Source organism: Hyla sarda, chromosome 2 (genome assembly GCF_029499605.1).
Source record: "Hyla sarda isolate aHylSar1 chromosome 2, aHylSar1.hap1, whole genome shotgun sequence".
Classification (NCBI taxonomy): Eukaryota; Metazoa; Chordata; class Amphibia; order Anura; family Hylidae; genus Hyla; species Hyla sarda.
Window position 1 is genome coordinate 377,781,521 of NC_079190.1, and position 21,521 is coordinate 377,803,041.

The 21,521-nt window shown below is 40.9% G+C and overlaps 1 protein-coding gene across 6 annotated transcripts in view; it reads right to left on the reverse strand.

The window, feature by feature from the left end:
* SGSM2 (small G protein signaling modulator 2) overlaps window positions 1-21,521 on the reverse strand; it is a 469,837-nt gene that overhangs the window by 102,470 nt on the left and 345,846 nt on the right. For all 6 annotated transcript variants that reach the window (XM_056558465.1, XM_056558464.1, XM_056558463.1 and 3 more), the window contains exons 4-5: window positions 10,226-10,387; window positions 5,980-6,047 (exon numbers count right to left, since the gene is read on the reverse strand). In XM_056558465.1, coding sequence (XP_056414440.1) covers window positions 5,980-6,047; window positions 10,226-10,387 — 230 coding nt within the window. The remainder of the gene's footprint in view (window positions 1-5,979; window positions 6,048-10,225; window positions 10,388-21,521) is intronic.

The following is a 21,521-nucleotide window of genomic DNA, read 5'->3' on the forward strand; positions in this document are numbered from 1 at the left end:
TCAGAGAGAATATTCATACACATCTGGACATAGTCACTATGGCCCAGGAGTACTAGGTTTCCACCCTTATCTGAAGGTTTTATAATGGTGGTTTGATCTTGTTCCAAATTCCTCAATGCACAGCATTCCCCATACGTTAGATTAAATGTAGAGATTTGAAAATTGGTCAGCAAAGCTTCAATTTCATGGCATATTACATCCACAAAAGTATCTGTGCAATACCTGTCTCCTGATGGTGCCGGTGTGGTACTTTTAAGCCGACAAGATGAAAAAAGGTCCACGGCCCATGCCTTGATCACTTTCTTGTAGTAAGGATGATAGAAGTGTGACCCCCTCCAAATCCTCTGGATCTATTACTAATTCTAGGCAGGTTTTTTTTTTGTGGAATTTGAAGAATTTCTTCCACTTTAGTTTTCTCCCAAAGAGATGGATGTCCTTAATCCAGTTAAAGACATCTGGCTTATTGACCAATACAAATGATAGACCAAGCTTTAATAAGCTTTGATAATTTGGTTATCGTTGGTAACTATGTTTGTTTTTCGGTCCGTCTGTCCCTCTCCAAAAAAGAGGATGTATCGGCACCTGTTAGGGGTAAAAAGGATGAGAAGACAGGCAAGGTGGAATCCTGCATAGTTCCCCGTGTTCTTCCAGAGCCTCTTGCTCTTGTTCCTCTTCCTCAGTAATTGTTCCACCTTCCCATACCTCCGTGCCGGGTGGAGTACGGAGTGCGGTTCCACTGGTTGTGTGTACATTCTGAATCAGAAATGTCCGTTTCTGAGGAAGATATCTCTGTATCAGTCCCTTTGTAAAACTGTTGAGTTAGGAACGAATATGCCTTGTTCTCTTTAAATTCAGAGAGGTCGCGGATGAACTGTTTGTGTTTTCTCTCTTAAGGAGAAATCACTATACAGCACTTCCTGAAGATTAAAGAGATTAAAGGGGTACTCCGGTGGAAAACAATTTATTTTAAATCAGCTAGTGGCAGAAAGTTATACAGATTTGTAAATTACTTCTATTAAAAAATCGTAATGCTTTCAGTACTTATCAGCTGCTGTATACTACAGAGAAGGTTCTTTTCTTTTTTAATTTCTTTTCTGTCTACCCACAGTGCTCTCTGCTGACACCTCTGTCCTTATCAGGAACTGTCCGGAGCAGGAGATGTTTGCTATGGGGATTTGCTCCTGCTCTGGACAGTTCCTGACATGGACAGAGGTGTCAGCAGAGAGCACTGTGGTCAGACAGAAAAGAACAACTCAACTTCCTCTGTAGTATACAGCAGATGATAAGTACTGGAAGGATTAAGATTTTTTAATAAAAGTAATTTACAAATCTGTTTAACTTTCTGGAGCCAGTTGATATGAATTTTTTTTTCCAACCGGAGTACCCCCTTTAAACTTCTAGAAATTCAGAGGAGCCCAGAAATGGGAAAGATAAACACAGACAGTGGCACAAATGAAACAATTTGACAGATGAAAATGTTTTATGTAATGGCAAAATTATATTTTAACAGTTCATGAGATCTACAGGGGAAGCAATATGAAGAGGGCATGGCCTGAAAGATGCGTGCCAGACATCACGGTGCCCTTTGGGTTAGGGAACACTCCGAGTGCCACCATCTTATTTGCATATTCACATTTTCAGGCACAGCAAAGCAAGATAAAAGTAAAACTTTTGTAAATAATCTTAAATAAACATATCCCACTGTTTTGTGACACAACCCCTAAGTGTCTGCTGTAGTTACAGGCTACAAAGATCCTGGGTATACAACCCTGTGTATAGTCTGAAATCGTACGGTTCCAAGAACCTGAGTTTACAACACTGTATATTATGTCTGTCAACCAGCTGAGAAGACATTAGGAAACTAGATGCCTGGTACACATACAGTACACCAAACTCTGGGTACTCTCATATTCTAATTGGGCATCTTATAGACTCGATTTTAAAGTTATATAGATTATATATTTTTTTATATAGATTATATCTTGCAGGTCTCCATTTTTATATAGATTATATATTGTCTATTTTGGATTATTTGCAGTCCATTTAGGTCCTGATATTTATGCATATGATATATTAAAATGTTTCCAACATTTTTGGCTGAGGTACTTGAGGATTGGGAATTCTATTATTTTATTCTCTATTGTTAATTCACTTGAGGGTACAGGTGTACCCAGTTAACCTCGTACATTTTTTGTTGTGAGCTGTCCATTTCTTTTGCTATTTTTTCTATTTTAAATATCCCTGTTTTTAATACAGATGCTTTTATCTTACATGATGACATATACTATATGGAGAAAAGTATTTGGTCCAACCTTTTATTCACTGGATTCAGGTGTTATATTCAGTCCGATTGCCAGAGGTGTATAACATCTCCTACCAATGCAGTTCATTTGTAAAAGAACAGGTCATTCTAAAGATCCCACTAAATTTCAATGTGGTACTCTAAGGTCAGTTCACATGAAGTTTTCTCCCATACGGGAGCGTATACGGCAGGAGGGAGCTAAAACCTCGCGCTCTCGTATGCCTTTCTATGCGCTCCCGTATGTAATTCATTTCAATGAGCCGGCCAGAGTGAAACGTTCGGTCCGGTCGGCTCATTTTTGCGCCGTATGCACTTTTACAACCGAACCCAAAACTGTGGTTCACCACAGTTTTAGGTCCGGGGAAAAAGTGCATACAGCGCAAAAATGAGCCGACCGAACGTTTCACACCGGCCAGCTCATTGAAATGAATTACATACGGGAGCGCATAGAAAGGCATACAAGAGCGCAAGGTTTTAGCTCCCCCCTGCCGTATGCGCTCCCGTATGGGAGAAAACGTGATGTGAACCAGCCCTAACAGAAGCCAACGCTGCAACAATTCAGCCTGTGAAATTTCTTTTCACATGATCAACTGTAAATAGTGTCATTGAAAAGTGTTTAGGAACCACAGGTTTCCAAACCCCATCTGGCATTAATATCAGCACAAGAGCTGGGTGCCGGAAGCTTCATGGAATGGCAACACCAAACACAATGCCAATAGTCAGGTGGAGTGGCCTTAAAGGGGTACTGCACCATAGACATCTTATCCCCTATCCAAAGGATAGGGGATAAGATGTCTGATCGCGGGGACCCCCGCAATCTCTCCTGCAGCCCCCCTGTCACTCCCCCTCGTATAGACTTGCTGCTGCTGGGAACCAGCTCAATCTCTCCTGCAGCCCCCCAGTCACTCCCCCTCCCATAGACTTGCATTGAGGGGGTGGAGCCGTGATGTCACAATACTCCGGCCCTTGTATCGTGAGTCATCACACACGGAGCAAACTTAGCTCCGTGCAGTGATGACTCGGGGGGCTGCAGAAAAGATGGGGGGGGGGGGCAGCAGCGGGACCCCAGCGATCAGACATCTTATAACCTATCCTTTGGATAGGGGATAAGATGTCTAGGGCAGAGTACCCCTTTAAGCACATCACCACTGGACTCAAAGAAATAAAAACAATAAAAATATGTTCTATGGAGTAATAATCTTGCTTCCCTATCTAGCAGTCTGATGTATGAATATGGGTTGGGTAAATGCCAGGAAAACATTTCTGGCCTGACTGCAACGTGTCAAGTGTAAAGTTATTTTTACCCAAATCAAAGCGTAAATTAAAAATGAAATATATAAAGGAAGGGCTAACGCTTTGGCTTAAAAACTGTGGTGTCAGTTACCCCCCCCCCCACCCCCCCCACAAAAAAAAAAAAATGTCAAATGAAACCCAGCCTTAAAACCCCTTAAGGACCGGGGGTTTTTCCGTTTTTGCATTTTCGTTTTTTGCTCCTTGCCTTTAAAAAATCATAACTCTTTCAATTTTGCACCTAAAAATCCATATGATGGCTTATTTTTTGCACCACCAATTCTACTTTGTAATGACGTCAGTCATTGTGCCCAAAAATCTACGGTGAAACGGGAAAAAAAATCATTGTGAGACAAAATTGAAAAAAAAAACGCCATTTTGTAATTTTGGGGGCTTCCGTTTCTACGTAGTACATTTTTCGGTAAAAATGACACCTTATCTTTATTCTGTAGGTCCATACGATTAAAATGATACCCTACTTATACAGGTTTGAATTTGTCGCACTTCTGGAAAAAATCATAACTTCATGCAGAAAAATTTATACGTTTAAAATTGTCATCTTCTGACCCCTATAACTTTTTTATTTTTCCGTGTATGGGGCGGTATGAGGGCTCATTTTTTGCGCCGTGATCTGACGTTTTTAACGGTATCATTTTTGCATTGATAGGACTTATTGATCGCTTTTTATTCATTTTTTCATGATATAGAAAGTGACCAAAAATGCACTATTTTGGACTTTGGAATTTTTTTGCGCGCACGCCATTGACCGTGCGGTTTAATTAACGATATATTTTTATAATTCGGACATTTCCGCACGCGGCGATACCATTTATGTTTATTTTTATTTACACTGTGTTTTTTCTTTTATGGGAAAAGGGGGGTGATTCAAACTTTTAATAGGGAAGGGGTTAAATGATGTTTATTCACTTTTTTTTTGCACTTTTTTTTTGCAGTGTTATAGGTCCCATAGTGACCTATAACACTGCACACACTGATCTTTCACATTGATCACTGGTTTCTCATAAGAAACCAGTGATCGATGATTCTGCCGCATGACTGCTCATGCCTGGATCTCAGGCACTGAGCAGTCATTCGGCGATCGGACAGCGAGGAGGCAGGTAGGGGCCCTCCCGCTGTCCTGTCAGCTGTTCGGGATGCCGCGATTTCACCGCGGCTATCCCGAACAGCCCACTGAGCTAGCCGGCATGCTTTCGGTTTCACTTTAGACGCGGCGTTCAACTTTGAACGCCGCGTCTAAAGGGTTAATAGCGCGCGGCACAGCGATCAATGCCGCGCGCTATTAGCCACGGGTCCCGGCCGTTGTTAGAGGCCGGGCCCGAACCGCTATGACGCGGGGCCACGCCGTGGCCCCGCGTTATAGATCGGGAGTGGACACATGACGTTCCAGTACGTCATGTGTCCTTAAGGGGTTAAAGGGCTGTATTAGATTTTTTTTAAGGGCATAGGCTGGCAGAAAGAAAGGTTATTCTCCTGCCCAATCCCTACGCATTATTGTTTCAATGATACTCAGACCCTGCTGACCAGTGCTTCCTGATCTAAGTGTTGACATACAGGAAATTCACGTTCAGCCTTGGCCACTGACTGGCTAGGTGGGCACTTTCTTGTGTCAAGAGTGGGATCAGGAAGCACTGATCATCAGGAAATGGTAGCAACAGGGGATTGAGCAAGTAAATAAACTATATATATATATATATATATATATATATATTTTTTTTTTTTTTTTTTATTCTTTTATTTATTTATTTATTTTTTTAAAGCCAGCTTAAAGGGGTTATCCAGAAATAGAAAAACAGAGCTACTTCCTTTTAAAAATCACTACCCGTCTGTCTCCAGGTTGGGTGTGGTTCTGCAGCTCAGTTCCATTGAAGTGAATGGAGCTAAGTTGCAAAACCACACCCAACCTAGGGACAGACATGAAACTGTTTTTGAAAGAAATTAGCTGTGTTTTTCTATTCCTGTATAATCCTTTTAAGCTCTTTTAAAATATTTCTACTGCTGGACAAAGCCTTTAAGAATAAACTGCCTCTAAAATTGGAGCTTTATAAGCTTTACATTATTCTTATTTACATCTTTCAAGTTAAAGTGTTTCACATAGCAACATGTCAAAAGTTTCGTCAAGAAAACGAGCCAAGAGAAGTCTGTGCTGCCACGCACTCCTCTTTATGCTCTGTGTCATGTGATCATGACTTGCTCCATAGACTTACATTGCGAGTGTAAATCGATCATATGACAGGGAAAAGTCTGGAAAAATGTACTGAGCGCAAACTTCTCCGGGCTCTTTCTCCTGATCAGTGATGATCCAAATGACAGTGCCCATTTAAGCATCACAAATATTGCCATATTACATTTTATTTTCATATCCTCACCTAGGAGAACAGCCAGGATTGAACCACAAACTGGATCAGACATTAGAGCTTCTTTTTCATAATATTTACTGTGGAAAGAAAACCAATAAATGTAGTAGTATTCATAGTAAATGTATACCCCTCTATAGAAACAAAGAAGGTGATCTACTATGTATAGTTTAAAATAATCATGAAATCTTACAGTTTCCATTCAGGTGGCTAAAACTAAGCTGAGACTTCCTCTTCCATTCAGATAATTTCCCAGTAATGCCTTTCTTCTGTACAGTACAGTGAAAGGTGACACCAGTTGTCAGATAACGCTAGATCCACTTCCATTCACAGAAAAGCTCAGGAACTCCCTCCCTGTAGAATGACCTCTGAAAAGGTCACAGAGAATGTTCAGTAATGTCTTCCATTTATCTGGATTGGACAGCTTCAGTCTATTGTTGTCTAAGTCCATGGATCCTGATGTAAAGCATATAACTAAATGCTGTTGAAAACAGCTCAGGCAAGATGGTGTCCCCAATAATAATGAACAAAAAATAAATAAATGACATGTTAAAATTAAATGTTCCAGTATCTGCCTCTAATGAGAAAAAAGAATATAGGTCATACATTATTTTGGCCTACCCCTCAGCCACCACCTCAGTATTGCTAGTGTACATAAAGATGTGTTTTTCTCTCCCATCCCCAGCATAAAAGGAATCTGTCACAGGAAATTTGGTCTTGGTGATCTTCTGAAAGAGGTGGTCTTTAGAAGAAGTTTTACTGCATACATATTACAATCACACACTTAAAGGGGTATTCTGGGCAAAAACATTTTATCCCCTATCCAAAGGATAGGAGATAAGATGTCTGATCGCGGGAGGCCCGCTGCTGAGACCCCCAGTGATCTCCCTGCAGCACCCGCTCCCATAGACATGAATGGAGGGGGCGTGGCGTGACGTCACGTCCCCAGTCACGGAAACCCGGAGGTTTCCGAAACTGGAGATTCAGCACCCGCATAGAAAGTGGGTGCTGCAGGGAGATTGCGGGGGGTCTCAACAGCGGGCCCCCCGCGATCAGACATCTTATCCCCTATCCTTTGGATAGGGGATAAAATGTTTTTGCCCGGAATACCCCTTTAAATTTGGTTCTCAGGCACAATGTAGCTGGATGTGGGGGGTTGGTGCAGCAGGACTGGGAGAGTCCAGTATGTGTTGCTCTACCTCTCTGTCTGGTCTACAGCATGGTATGATTATGTGGCTGGGGATTTCCTGACAGCTGTAATTTATGATGGTGAACACAGAGCAGGATGAAGGTGGTTGCTGAGGGAGCAGGATGCTGTACAGCTGGAGGGGAGCCCATTTTCTCTTTTACAGCTTTCCCTCTTTTGTGTAACGCAAGGAATTCAGTAGTCTGCAAATCAGTTTGTAAACTGCCTCCCTCCCTCCTACTCATGCTGCTCGCATACTGTACTTTGGCCCATCTGATTGGCGCCTTGTCGCATTGGTCACACATAGTTAAGGCCGGTAATGTCTGAACAGTAAGGCTGGGTTCGCATATGTCCGGAATCCGGCATATGTGAACTCAGCCTAAATCTAGATGCAACTGATACCACAACTGATGACAATTTGTCATCAGTTGTATGACATCCGGCGTCCCCTTTCCGGTGCCCTCTGGCATGTCCAGTCATCCGCTGGATGATTGTGAACTGTCCCATTCAAATGAATGGGATCAGTTCTAGCTTCAGTTTTCCGGAGGGAAACTGTGCCGGACGCCTGATATATGTGAACCCAGCCTAAGTCTCAGTTCGTTTTTAAGCTTAGTGGTGAGAATGAAAACTGCAAGATTGTGGGATTATTTTATAATATAGATATAGATAGTTAAATGGAAAATTGGAAAAGAACATGACCAAAAATTCTTAAAAAATATGGTTAACATTAAAATTTTGATTTTCTGATGACACATTTTCTTTAAGATAAATAATATTTTTAGGCTCAGTGACCTGTTTTCATACATCAAAGCCTGTGTCGAAATATTTTATTGACCTGTATTTTCACCTAATTCATTAAAAGTACATCATTTCTTGAATAATATTCTCTTGTTAAAAGAGGATTAACATATAAATCCAAAAGTGAATAATTCCTGCTAAGCTACTTAGAGGAAGTTATATGGATCTGACTGCGCTCGTATTACAGTATAATGATCCCAAAATGAAAAATGGTTCAGGCTTCTTGTTTCATTTAATTAGAATCAATATTTAATTACAAAAGTAACTTCATAAGTCAAATCAATTAATACAGTAATTCATAAAATAGAAAAGGTTTTGGGGGGAGGAATTTATTAAAGGAGATCTGTAGTGCAATATAACTTATCCCCTATTCGAATAGGGGATAAGTTATAGATCTCGGGGGGTCCGAGCCCTGGGGCCCCCCGGGATCTCCTGGACGGGGTCGCAGCTGTATGCTGGAAAGGGGGCGTTCCGTCCCCGCATGACGCGGTGGCCGACACACCCCCTTCATGTACCCCATAGAGATACATGGAGGGGGAGAGTCTGCCGCGGCTTTCTGCCGGGGATGAAACTTCCCTTCCTGCAGACTGCCGCGGCCCCGTCCAGGAGATCCCAGGGGGCCCCAGCGCTCCCCCCCCCCCCCCGATCTATAATTTATCTCCTATTCTTTGGATAGAGGATACATTATTTTGCGCTGGAATACTCCTTTAAGGCTTTCTACCACAATTCTGAAATAAAAGTTGCAAATTTTGTCACATTTACAGTATGTTTTATGCCAAAAATTTGCATTTTTCTCAATTTACACTGTTGCCACTTTTTTAAAAAGTGGGTGGAGGGTTAAGTTGGAGGGACGGAGTTCCAGCAGACCAACAGAATTTTATAATTTATAACAGAAGTGAATGGTAATTACAGCAGAAATCTAGGGCAGTTGATAACTAGCATATCTTTTAGTTTGTGGCAGATGGACAGCTGTGCCAGTCTTAGGGTCTATTCACACGTACAGTACCCTGCGCATTTGATGCACAAGATTTGAAGCTGTGTTCAATCATTTGGTTTACATTGAAATCTGCACCATAAAATACTGTGCATAAAAAATGCGCAGGATTGTGTACAAGTGAATAGACTCTTAAAGGGGCACTTCGCTGCTAGACATCTATGGCGGACATGTCTATGGGAGGGGCGTAGTGTGATGTCCCAAGGGGGCATGTCGTGACATCACGACCACGGCCTCCCGAACATAATGTTCAGAACGCTGGGTGTCTGCACGGAGGTCGCTGGGGGTTCCAGCGACCGCACCTCCGTGATAAGACATCTTATCCCCTATCCTTTGAATAGGGGGTAAGATGTCTAGCAACAGAGTATCCCTTTAAGGAAGATTTTGCTAGCACAATATGTGCCAATATTAGTGAGAGGTATCAAAAATACCATCAGTATCAGTGTATCAGTGTATCACTATCCATGTGCCACACACTGAAATCTAAGCCAGATACACGCTTACATAGATTTCAGCTATAATTTATGCTAGTTTCTAAAGTAAATTATAGTAAATGTGCCGGGCTGCTTTTTAGAAAGTGGCAAGTATGGCAATAACAAATGAAAGTCTCAAATGAGCTTTGCACAACATTTTTGTGCTTTTTGTATGCTACAAAACTGGGGTAAAAGACATAACAATTACCCTGAACTAATTAGATTTTTGCTATCATGAAATAGCTTAAGGTGCCCATATCACACATCTTTTTACAGTTTATTGATTTGCCCTCCTCTTTCTGAGATATGTGGTTTTATATTTTATCTGACAATTCAGGGAATCGTCACATGGGCATGCACTTAATTTTAATAATGTATTTTTTTTTACTTATAGTCCTGTTCATTTGTGAGATTTAAGCCATTTTGTTAATATGTTAACTAGCTTCAAGGGCACAGGCAAGTCTAACACATCTCTTAATCACCACTCCATGGCCTGTTTACATCCACCTACCCCCAATTTGACTAATATCAACTAAATAAAGAGGAGAGGGTATGGCTGGGTTCACACTACGTTTTGGCTTTACGGCGAATGGATCCGGCTGGGAAACGGGAGCACCCGGTTTTCACTCGTCCCAGCCGGACCCGGCCCCCATCTCATTAATTTGAATGAGCTGACTGGAGTCACTATCTGATTCTGGTCAGCTCATTCAAATGGGGGCCAGGTCCCCAGTCGGATCCGGTCCCCGTATAGCCAAAGAGTAGCGTGAACAGCAATGGTTTTGAAAACACGTGTCACTGTAACCTTACCTGCTGTTATCTACAATATACTGTACGATTTTATCAAGCACTTTCTCTATTAGTGCAGTACGGACCCATATGTGCTTAAGGGCCTGCGGTGTGAGCGTAACCGTTCTGCTTGTGGTTGAGTTTTGCCTTTTTAAGGAATCCTGTCCATTCGAGAAATTCTTCCTAGAAGAAACAGATATTCAAACATGTTAATGTTATAACATTATGGACATGATCAATTCATCCTTATGGATCTATTCAATATACTGTCACTATTATGAATATATCCCACAAAATCCATTGTACAAACACATCCACATAATTTATTTGTCATTTATATGTGTTAAGGTAGTTCTTATGGCAATAATGTAGATTTTCTATAGTTGCCATCATTTGAGCAGGGAAGTATGCTTTCCCCTAATATTAAACCACTGTCAAATGCCTCATCTGTGGATGAAATTTCTGAGGGATCAGTTAAATGCCTCACCTGTGGATTAAATCTCTGAGGGATCAGTTAAATGTTGCCTATACAAGTCTATGTAGAAGGAAGGGAGATTAGAGGGAAGTGATTGGCAAGAGCTGGAAACTTTCACAAAAATGGGAAGTAGCTATAAAATCCATGCAGATTTTGTCCATCCTTGATTTTGAAACAAGGAACTCCGTGCTGCAGGAAAACAATGCTAACCACTAAGCCTCTGTAAGCGCCTGAATGGTACATAATGCAGTAACATTTCTCTTCTGCATCTAATCTCTTACTGCTATGTTGCCATACAGTCAGGTATCACTAAGGGCCAAGCCAAAATCTTCTCTTCCTCTGCTGAGCAAGTTGTAACTGCATAAAAAATTACAACTCACAGCTCTCTATAACCAAAGAGATTCTGCACCTAATTTCTATTATTGGTGCGGTTACAGCTCCTGGACCTCAGATTTATAATCCTCTCACTTGTCTAAATTCAAGAACTGGAGACCACATTTTATTTACTACCTGCTAATGCTAATTATATTATCATTAAATTGTGATTAAATTCTGAATATCACACAATATCATCTAAATCTTCCAGGATAATCTAACACAAAACCATCATCATACTGCCACCAACCTGCAGGCTGTATTGTAGCTTTATTGCAAAAGTTTGTTTGTGATTTTTATGACACTGTTTTTATGGATGATAAAAGCACCACTGGCATAACATAACATTCTGATTTAGATTCCATTAAGGAGACAAAAACAATTTCCTTTTTAGAGTCTGTTTTTCATCTTTCCATCTGTATTTCAGAGTTCATTTCAAGCAGCTAATGCACCATAATGACTCATGTGATGCAATACACTTAATTCTGAAATATTATAAGACAATTCTGTGTTTTCATGTTTAGATGTTAAAACATTTTTAATAGTCATTGCAGATACTATATTTGTCAATTTAATAATACAAGTGCCTCTGGAGGTAGTAGAATATTTTCTTTCAATATGAAGAAAAAGGTCTGGTGTGAGCACTAGCATTAGCTAGCCGGTGGTGCGATCCTGCTGCTGAAGTCACACCTGCTAAATGAGTGGTGCTAATCACACTTAGCAGTTCCACCAGATGTCACAATGAAGAAAAGATGCGGAGCACTCACCCAGTATGTATAGCAGGACTGTTCTTTATTTGTAGGACTTCTTCATTTCAGGACACAGACAGGGGAGCGAGATGGTGCGTGTGCGGGGGTATACAAATCAGCGGCGATGGACCGTATTCGCGCCGAGGCTCCCCTGTCTGTGTCCTGAAATGAAGAAGTCCTACAAATAAAGAACAGTCCTGCTATACATACTGGGTGAGTGCTCCGCATCTTTTCTTCATTGTGACAGAATATTTTCTTTATTGCATGTGAATCATAAAGTGGGGGCGTGCAATGGAAGATATGATTAGCAGCGGGCGAGAACACCGCTGCAGGGACCATCCGGCTAGTGACGCTGCATTGTCGCCACCGCACAGGGACGTTCGTGCACAGCAAACGTCCGTGACGTCAGGGGCGTCCCTGCGCATGGACGTCCCAGTGCGTCGTCGTCAATGCAGCGTCACTAGACTGGGGCCGGCCCGGAGCGGAGAAGAGGGCCTCCAGGTGAAGATGGACAGCCCAGACCGGCTAACCCTCACCACTGGAATGCGGATGGTCCCTGCAGCTAATAAGCAACAGGATCGAGAGAACTGGGGAGGTGAGTAGACAATGAGGTGGGCCTATATGATGATGGAGGGGGCGGTCTGGATGATGGCAGGGGGGTTATAGACTGGGGGAGATGATGACAGGGGGGGTTGACAGGGGGTGATGATGATGCGGGTCTGGATGATGGCAGGGGGGATGATGTGTTTTCCCCCCTAGGCTTATACTCGAGTCAATAAATTTTCCAGGGTTTTGGAGGTGAAAGTATGGGCCTTGGCTTATATTCGGGTCGGCTAATACTCAGGTATATACGGTATGTCCTTTTTTTCAGTGATTTTTTTCTATGATGTTAGTGTATGGATTCGCAAGAGACTGAAGACCATTGACGTGGGTCGCGAGCTTGCGTATGTATATATATATATATATATATATATATATATATATATATATATATTTTTTTTTTTTTGTGATCTGGTCTGGCCTTGTGATGCTGGGGGCGCCCAGGGTGTCAGTGTCATGTGGGGTGAACATAAAAGATGCTGGGCAGCCCACCTGATCGAACAGTATGGTCATCATTAACCCCTTAAGGACGCAGGGTTTTTCCGTTTTTGCATTTTCATTTTTTCCTCATCACCTTCTAAAAATCATATCGCTTTCAATTTTGCACAAAAAATTCCATATGATGGCTCATTTTTTGCGCTACCAATTCTACTTTGCAGTGACATTAGTCATTTTACCAAACAATCCACGGTGAAACGGAAAAAAAATTCATTGTGCGACAAAATAGATTTTGTTTTAACATTTTGTAACTTTTGGGGGCTTCTGTTTCTATGCAATGCATTTTTCGGTAAAAATGACACTTTATCTTTATTCTGTAGGTCCATACGATTAAAATCATACCCTACTTATATAGGTTGGATTTTGTCGTACTTTGGAAAAAAATCATAACTACATGCAGGAAAATTTATACATTTAAAATTTATACATTTAAAATTATCATCTTCTAACAACTATAACTTTTTTACTTTTCCGCTTATGGGCCGGTATTAGGCTATTTTTTTTGCGCCGTGTTCTGAAGTTTTTAGCGGTACCATTTTTGTATTGATCGGACTTTTTGATCGCTTTTTTATTCATTTTTTCATTATATAAAAAGTGGCCAAAAATACGTTATGTTGGACTTCGGAATTTATTTGCGCGTACGCCATTGATCGTGGGGTTTAATTAATGATATCTTTTTACATTTCCGCACGCGGCGATACTACATATGTTCATTTTTGTTTACACAGTTATTTTTTTTTATGGGAAAAGAGGGGTGATTCAAACTTTTATTAGGGAAGGGGTTAAATGACCTTTGTTAACTTTTTTTTTCCCAATTTTTTTTCCCATAGGGGGCTATAACACTGCACACTCTGATCTTTTACCCTGATCCCTGCAAACCCATAGCTTTGCATGGATCAGCGTTCTAGGGGCTCGATTGCTCAAGCCTGCAGCTCAGGCTTGGAGCAATTAAACACCAATCGGATGCGAGGGAGCAATGTAAGAGGGTTTCTGCTCGTGTCCTAGCTGATTTTATCGCGATAGTCCCGATCAGCCCGACTGAGCTGCCGGGAAGCATTTACTTTCATTTTAGACGAGGCGATCAACTTTGATCGCAGTGTCTAAAGGGTTAATAGTGTGCGGCACAACGATCAGTGCCGCACGCTATTAGCCTAGGGTCGCGGCTATCGTTAGCAGCCGGGACCGACCCGGTGTGTTTTAAACACAGGGACCGGCCGTGGGGCGTACAGGTACGTCCTACGTCCTGAAGGAGTTAATGGGTTGTAAGGCAGCATGGTGAACTAGATGTTATCATGTTGCTGGCACCCTGTATATGCCTTATCTGTGTGCAACTACAATACTAGGCAACTACCCCCTCATGAATAGATGGCGTGTGTGTGGTTGTTCATCAGTATTTAACCTCCCCGTATATAGCATTGTGGCTGAACTGCATCATAAGGGGAATGGGTGTCTAGCCTGCCCTTGTATCAGTAACCTGTAGCCAGTAAGTGTGGCCTTTTTTTCAGTGATTTTTTTTTGAGTGATTTATGCCCTTTTCTTTTTTTTGTAATCGACACAGAGAAAACTTATAATGGCAATATAATGGGAGTGTATTTGTTTCAGACAATCATAATTATTATATTATTATATGGAACCCAGAAAAGCAGCACATCCACAGAAAATCAGCAGCAAATTCCAATAAGGTGCACGCAGTCATAGGAGACTTGGTAAAGGACTCCAACTTCAATACCAAAGATAAAACCGCAGCACACAGGAGTAACTTGGTGCAAAAAAAGGTGATTTATTCCATCCTCAGCAAAAATTTATCAGGTGCAACGTTTCGGTAGTCTCACACCACCATCTTCATGCCTGAAGATGGTGGTGTGAGACTACCGAGACGTTGCACCTGATAAACTTTTGCGGAGGAAGGAATAAATCACCTTTTTTTGCACCAAGTTTCTCCTGTGTGCTGCGGTTTTATCTTTTGTATATCATTATATGGCTATAAATACTGAGCACAATGAACTACAAATTGAGGACCCTAAGTGTTGTTTTTGTATGTGTATATATATATATATATATATATATATATATATATATATATATATATTTATATATATATATATGTATTGTCTGTGTAAATCAAGCTCTTTTTATCTCCTTTTTGCCTGTTGTCACGATCACACCCTATCGGTCCAGCCAAGACATTAGAGAGAGGTGTGATGGTGCAAGGGTTAAAGCCGCCAGACCTCTGGGTATCCACTACTAGTCCCAGCAAGTCACCAAATTAACCCTTAGATAAACGTGTTTCCACCAGAGCTGCCTTCAGAAAGGTGAGCTCATATATTTAAAGACCAGAGCTGATTAATTAAACATTTAATCTGATAAAAGGTATCACATTGCTAAATATATAAAAATACAGGAACAAATGACATACAGGTATAACAATATATAAAAGAGTTTAGCAAGACAAGTTCAGAAAACAAAAATGAAGTTCTTACAGCATGATGATATAGCAGTTCCAAGAGAGTGGGTTTTCAGCTGTTCTTAGGATGGTCTTGTCAGCTTGTTGCACAGCATTGAACACCAAGTCTAGCATTGCTAAATATTATATATCTGCCTGTTTGGAGGGAGACTCCATTCCCCCCTCCCCTCTGATCCCACCAGGGGGGCATCTCTGTTCCTGGCCCTCTTATCTGGTTGATTATATGATGGGACCAGAGTGCCCCTTACATCCTGCTTCAAAAGGCCTCTGACTTCAAAGGGGATGTAAACAAAACAGCCCCAATAAAATGCAATACACAAAAGGACACACCGTCTGAATGACCTCTCACCCATGTCTTGGATAATCCATCACACACAGTTATGATTTATAATACACATATAGGATTTTAATAATCAGGCCTTGGGCCTGACACCTGTGTGTACATCTTACATTTATCAAAGAGGTGCATGTATGAAATTGTGCAAACATTTAAGTGTAAAAAATGGCACTTAATAAATCATCGACCACTGCAAAAAGCTAACATGTTGTTTGCTTAAATGAGTCTATATGAGTTGTCCAAAAAATTTGTAACTTTTTCACACATTCCCCCTGAAATGTCTAGGAGCACAACAGCAAAACTATGAGGCTGTACATCATATAGGTCTACATAAAGGACTGCTCAGTGCTAAAATGAAGCATATAAATCAGTAACAGCATATCACTATTAAATTACAAACTGCATCTGGAATGAATGTCATTATACAGTCATGGCCATAAATGTTTGCACCCCTGAAATTTTTCAAGAAAATTAAGTTTTTCTCACAGAAAAGGATTGCAGTAGCACATGTTTTGCTATATACATGTTTATTCCCTTTGTGTGTATTGGAACTAAACCAAAAAAGGGGAGGGAAAAAAAGCAAATTTGACATAATGTCACACCAAACTCCAAAAATAGGCTGGACAAAATTATTGGCACCCCTAACTTAATATTTGGTTGCACACCCTTTGGAAAAAGTAACTGAAATCAGTTGCTTCCTATAACCATCAATAAGCTTCTTACACCTCTCAGCCGGAAAGTTGGACCACTCTTCCTTTGCAAACTGCTCCAGATCTCTCTTATTGGAAGGGTGCCTTTTCCCAACAGCAATTTTAAGATTTCTCCACAGGTGTTCAATGGAATTTAGATCTGGACTCATTACTGGCCACTTTAGAACTGTCCAGTGCTTTATTGCCATCCATTTCTGGGTGCTTTTTGACGTATGTTTGGGGTCATTGTCCTGCTGGAAGACCCAAGATCTCGGACACAAACCCAACTTTCTGACACTGGGCTGTGCACTGCAACCCAAAATCCATTGGTAATCCTCAGATTTCTTGATGCCTTGCACACATTCAAGGCACCTAGTGCCAGAGGCAGCAAAACAACCCCAAAACATCATTGAACATCCACCATATTTCACTGTAGGTACTGTGTTCTTTTCTTTGTAGGCCTCATTCCATTTTCGGTAAACAGTAGAATGATGTGCTTTACAAAAAGGTCTATCTTGGTCTTATCTGTCCACAAGATGTTTTCCTAGAAGGATTTCGGCTTACTCAAGTTCATTTTGGCAAAATGTAGTCTTGCTTTTTTATGTCAGGGTCAGCAGTGGGTTCCTCCTGGGTCTCCTGCCATAGTGTTTCATTTCATTTAAATGTCGACGGATAGTTTGCACTGACACTGATGCTTCCTGAGCCTGCAGGACAGCTTGAATATCTTTGGAACTTGTTTGGGGCTGCTTATCCACCATCCGGACTATCCTGCGTTGACACCTTTCATCAACTTTTCTCTTCCGTCCACGCCTAGGGAGATTAGATTAACTTCTTAATAATGTTGCGCACTGTGGACAAAGCCAAATCTAGATCTCTGGAGATGGACTTGTAACCTTGGGATTGTTGATATTTTTCCACAATTTTGGTTCTCAAGTCCTCAGACAGTTCTCTTCTCCTCTTTTTGTCATCCATGCTTAGTGTGGCACACACAGACACACAATGCAAAGATCAAGTGAACTTCTCTCCTTTTTATCTGCTTTCAGGTGTGATTTTTATATTGTCACACCTGTTACTTACCCCAGGTGAGTTTAAAGGAGCATCACATGCTTGAAACAATCTTATTTTTCCACAATTTTGAAAGGGTGCCAATAATTTTGTCCAGCCCATTTTTGGAGTTTGGTGTGACATTATGTCTAATTTACTTTTTTTCCTCCCTTTTTTGGTTTAGTTCCAATACACACAAAGGGAATAAACATATGTATAGAAAAACATGTGTTACTGCAATCATTTTCTGTGAGAAATACTTCATTTTGTAGAAAAATTTCAGGCGTGCCAACATTTACGGCCATGACTGTAATAACTTGTAAGAGAGTGATTCCTGCTCAGGTAGGCTAAGTGAGGTCATGTATTATATGGCTGCATATACATTTGTAGCAATCCAGTATTTTCAATGGTGCGTTTTGAATCAAACTCATATACATGAACTACTCTGCAGCACATGCAATGTAGAACTTTTTGTTGTTTATTGTTTACAATACTGGTAACATAGTAACATAGGTTGAAAAAAAACTTCAAGTTCATCTATTGTTAAAGAGAACTTGTGGCCAACACCACAAAAATGTGATTTTACTGTCATTATTTAGCTTAGGGGGCCCTGATCAAACACCATTTTACAGTTTCTTGATATACCCTTCTGTTCCTGAGATATGTGGGGTTCTAGTTTATCTGACAATTCAGGGAGTGAATCAGATAGTTGAGAACTTAATTTTAATAATGGGAGTGAATATCAGGTGATTGGTGGGGTTATACAGTCAGGGGGTGGGAATGTTGTATATTGAGGGGCATGTATATCTAATTCACATCTCGTGACTGTATAATCTCGCCCATCACCTGATATTCACCTCTACTATCAAAAATAAATGCCCGCCCATCTAACTTATTCCCTAAATTGTTGAACAAACTACAAACCCATATATCTCAGAAACAGAGGAACATATCATAAAACTGTAAATAGGTGTGAGACCAGGATCATTTAATGATAATGTAATCTAATTTTGGGGGGTTGTCCACAGGTACTGTTTAATTTTGTGCAACATTTCTATACTTTTCTATTGTTATAACTATCTCCTATTCTCTATAAATATAATGATATTTTTTTTAAATACACTTTAATTATAATGTATATGAACATATGTACTTTATATGAGTAAGGCTAACTGAAGCTGCTGATTTCAACAGAGCTAGCTGACCATATTATGTAACTCCCTACTAATGGTAGATGTCAGAAGGGAGAAGGAGCCCAAGGTATACATAAAAAAAAAAAAAACTACCTGCCTGGAAAATACTTTTATTCACAATTGTTCTTATTGTCTGCTATGTTATCTATATAGTGGAGCTTCTGTACAGTCACGTTCTCTACAAGCCTGATAACTTACATTAAACCTGCCACTCTTATCCATTATTTCTAACATTTAGAGCAGTGGTCTCCAAACTGTGGACTTACAGATGATGCAGAGCTACAATTCCCAGTATGCCTGGACAGCTATATGCTGGGAGAAATGGTTTTCCAAGAGTTTGGAGATCACAGCTTTAGGGTACGTTCAGATGTGCAGATTTTTGCAGCTTATTTCGCTGTGGATCCGCCGCTGAAGGACCTCCTATATGCTGCCTTTATATGTGACTGCTCGGAGCGGGTACATTTAAGGGCACCATACAGAGGTCCTTCAGTGGCAGATCTGCAGCGTAAAATATGCTGTAAATCCGCATGTGTGAACGTACCCTTAGAGGTTGCTTGCTAGAGTGTTGATACTGCTGTTATCACTGGATGTATTAGCTAGAAAGCTTGAAGTTTTCCAACACTCAGGGTTGGCCCTACCATAGGTCCCTGATCCTTCTCAGCTGATATAAAGGGGTATTCCACCCCTAGAAATCTTCTCCCCTATCCAAAGTATAAGGGATAAGATGTCTGATCGAAGGGGTCCCACCCCTGGGGACTCCCGCGATTTCCCTGCTTTAGAGCGTCAGGTGCAGCGCCGGAGGCTCGTGACATCACGGTGTCACGCCCCCTCCCATAGACTTGCATTGCGGGGGCGTGGCTGTGACGTCAAGAGCCTCCACCCCACATTGTCAGTCATCTGGCATGGAGCAAAGTTCGCTCCGTGCACAGGATATCTGAGGTGCCGCAGCCAAGATCGCGGGGTCCCCAGCGGCGGGATCCCCACGATTAGAAATCTTATCCCCTATCCTTTGTGTGTGTGAATACACCTTTATGGCAGGGACTGGCCCTAAAGTTGTCTAGGTATATCTCTACTTTCTCCCTTTTGGTAGAGACAGATACTGAGAGAAGTAAAGACTTCAAATAATACTAAAGGCTCCAATAAGCAGTGGTGAAATATTGCATATGAGAAACAAAAGAAGCATGTTGATGTACACTGTGGAATACTAACACTGACTTAAGTGGGCTGCAACTATTGACTATATTTGGCCCATTTTCCCAATATATACGCTTATTCCGTCAGACTCAAGAACATGGTCTGCTGCACTGTTCATTCTCGCAAAATGAATGTATACATTTTGAAAATGAAGCGGGCATAGTCACTAGCTAACTGTGATCAGTCCAGATAACTTAATAGATAGTATATGTTGGCATGCCTTTTTTGACAGGTTGCTGACTGCTAATGTATAACCAAATGTACAAGACATGCTGTGAACATAGGTGGAAATAACCTTTTAATGTAGTTAGCTTTTTCTTTCCACCATTCAAGCTTAAAGTTGTAATAGAACTGCAAATATGCATTTATAACCATTCCTTGTTACCGCTGACTGTCCACTACACCCAGCCTCCTTTAATAATGATTTCTTAACTAATAAGGCATTTCTTCCACAGTACGCATTCATTTATTTCAATATCCTTTCCCAGTAGACAGAAAAGTATATTAGCAATGTCTAGCCACATTTGGTAAGTCAGCATTCATTATTTCAGTTATAAAGCTATATTCCACCGGCTCAGACATTATTTATATAGATATGTCATTTGTCAGAGGTTAATGAAATAGAACAACTATAATTTTTGAGTGTTTAGTAATATTTTAATAGCAAAAGTTGGAGAGAAAAAGCTAAATTTCAATCCAAACTAAAATGAAGTATAGACAAGTAAAGCCTGCTGCATGATATAGACTAGGGGGAGCTGAGCAGATTAACCTCTTCCCTCCTTAACTCCTGCCTACATTTTGGGCCTTTATTACCAAAATTGTGCAAACCGTTATTTAAGGGATTACAATTATGTATGAATTTTATGTGTAGTGTCCCACTGGGCCACTACAAAAGGATTGGTTAAGAATGTCATGTGACTTTATATTTGATGCTCGGATATGCTGTTACACTGTGTCTTTAATTTGTATACAACTAATGCCATGGCAGGGTTTTCCATCACTAAAACGGTACGACCTTCTAGAAAGTAGCTTTTTCCTAGCCTCTCTTCAGTGAAGAAGTAAGACTCCCATTACATATGTCCATCATCAGTTTTCTTTTCCCTTCCAGCACTACAAAAAATGTGCCAGAGGGAAAACAAAGCCAGAACTAATCCCTTTCATTTGAATGGGACCGTTCACAATCATCTGGCATCTTAGTTTAGACACCGGATCATTTGACTCGCCGGACATCTTGCTGCGTTCCCCTGTCCATGCCACACATACCTGTCAGGCAACTGATGGTTTTGACTGATTACAATGTATGCACTTTTTGAGCATCAGTTGACATATGACATATGTAAACATAGCCTAAGTCCATTGGGAGGAAAAGGAGTAAGGATCTGGTGTGTGTCTATTGGGACAGAGAGGAACAGTCTGTGAGAAGATGTAGACTAGTACACTAAACTAGGTCTCAGGCCTGGATTAGCACCCTTGCAGCTCACATGTTGCATGTATTTTAAAGATCTGCACCTGCAGCTGGGAATTGTAGTACCTAAGTTTGTGCACCTGACAGCTAAGAATTTCACTATACTGAAAGAGAGCACCAGCCTAAACCAACAGGTAAACTGTACAGCTCACAGCTGTGCCCTAATGGAGTCGACTAAAAAGAAAATAAAATAGTCTATAGATATTAACCTACATATCATTTTTGAAAAGAAAA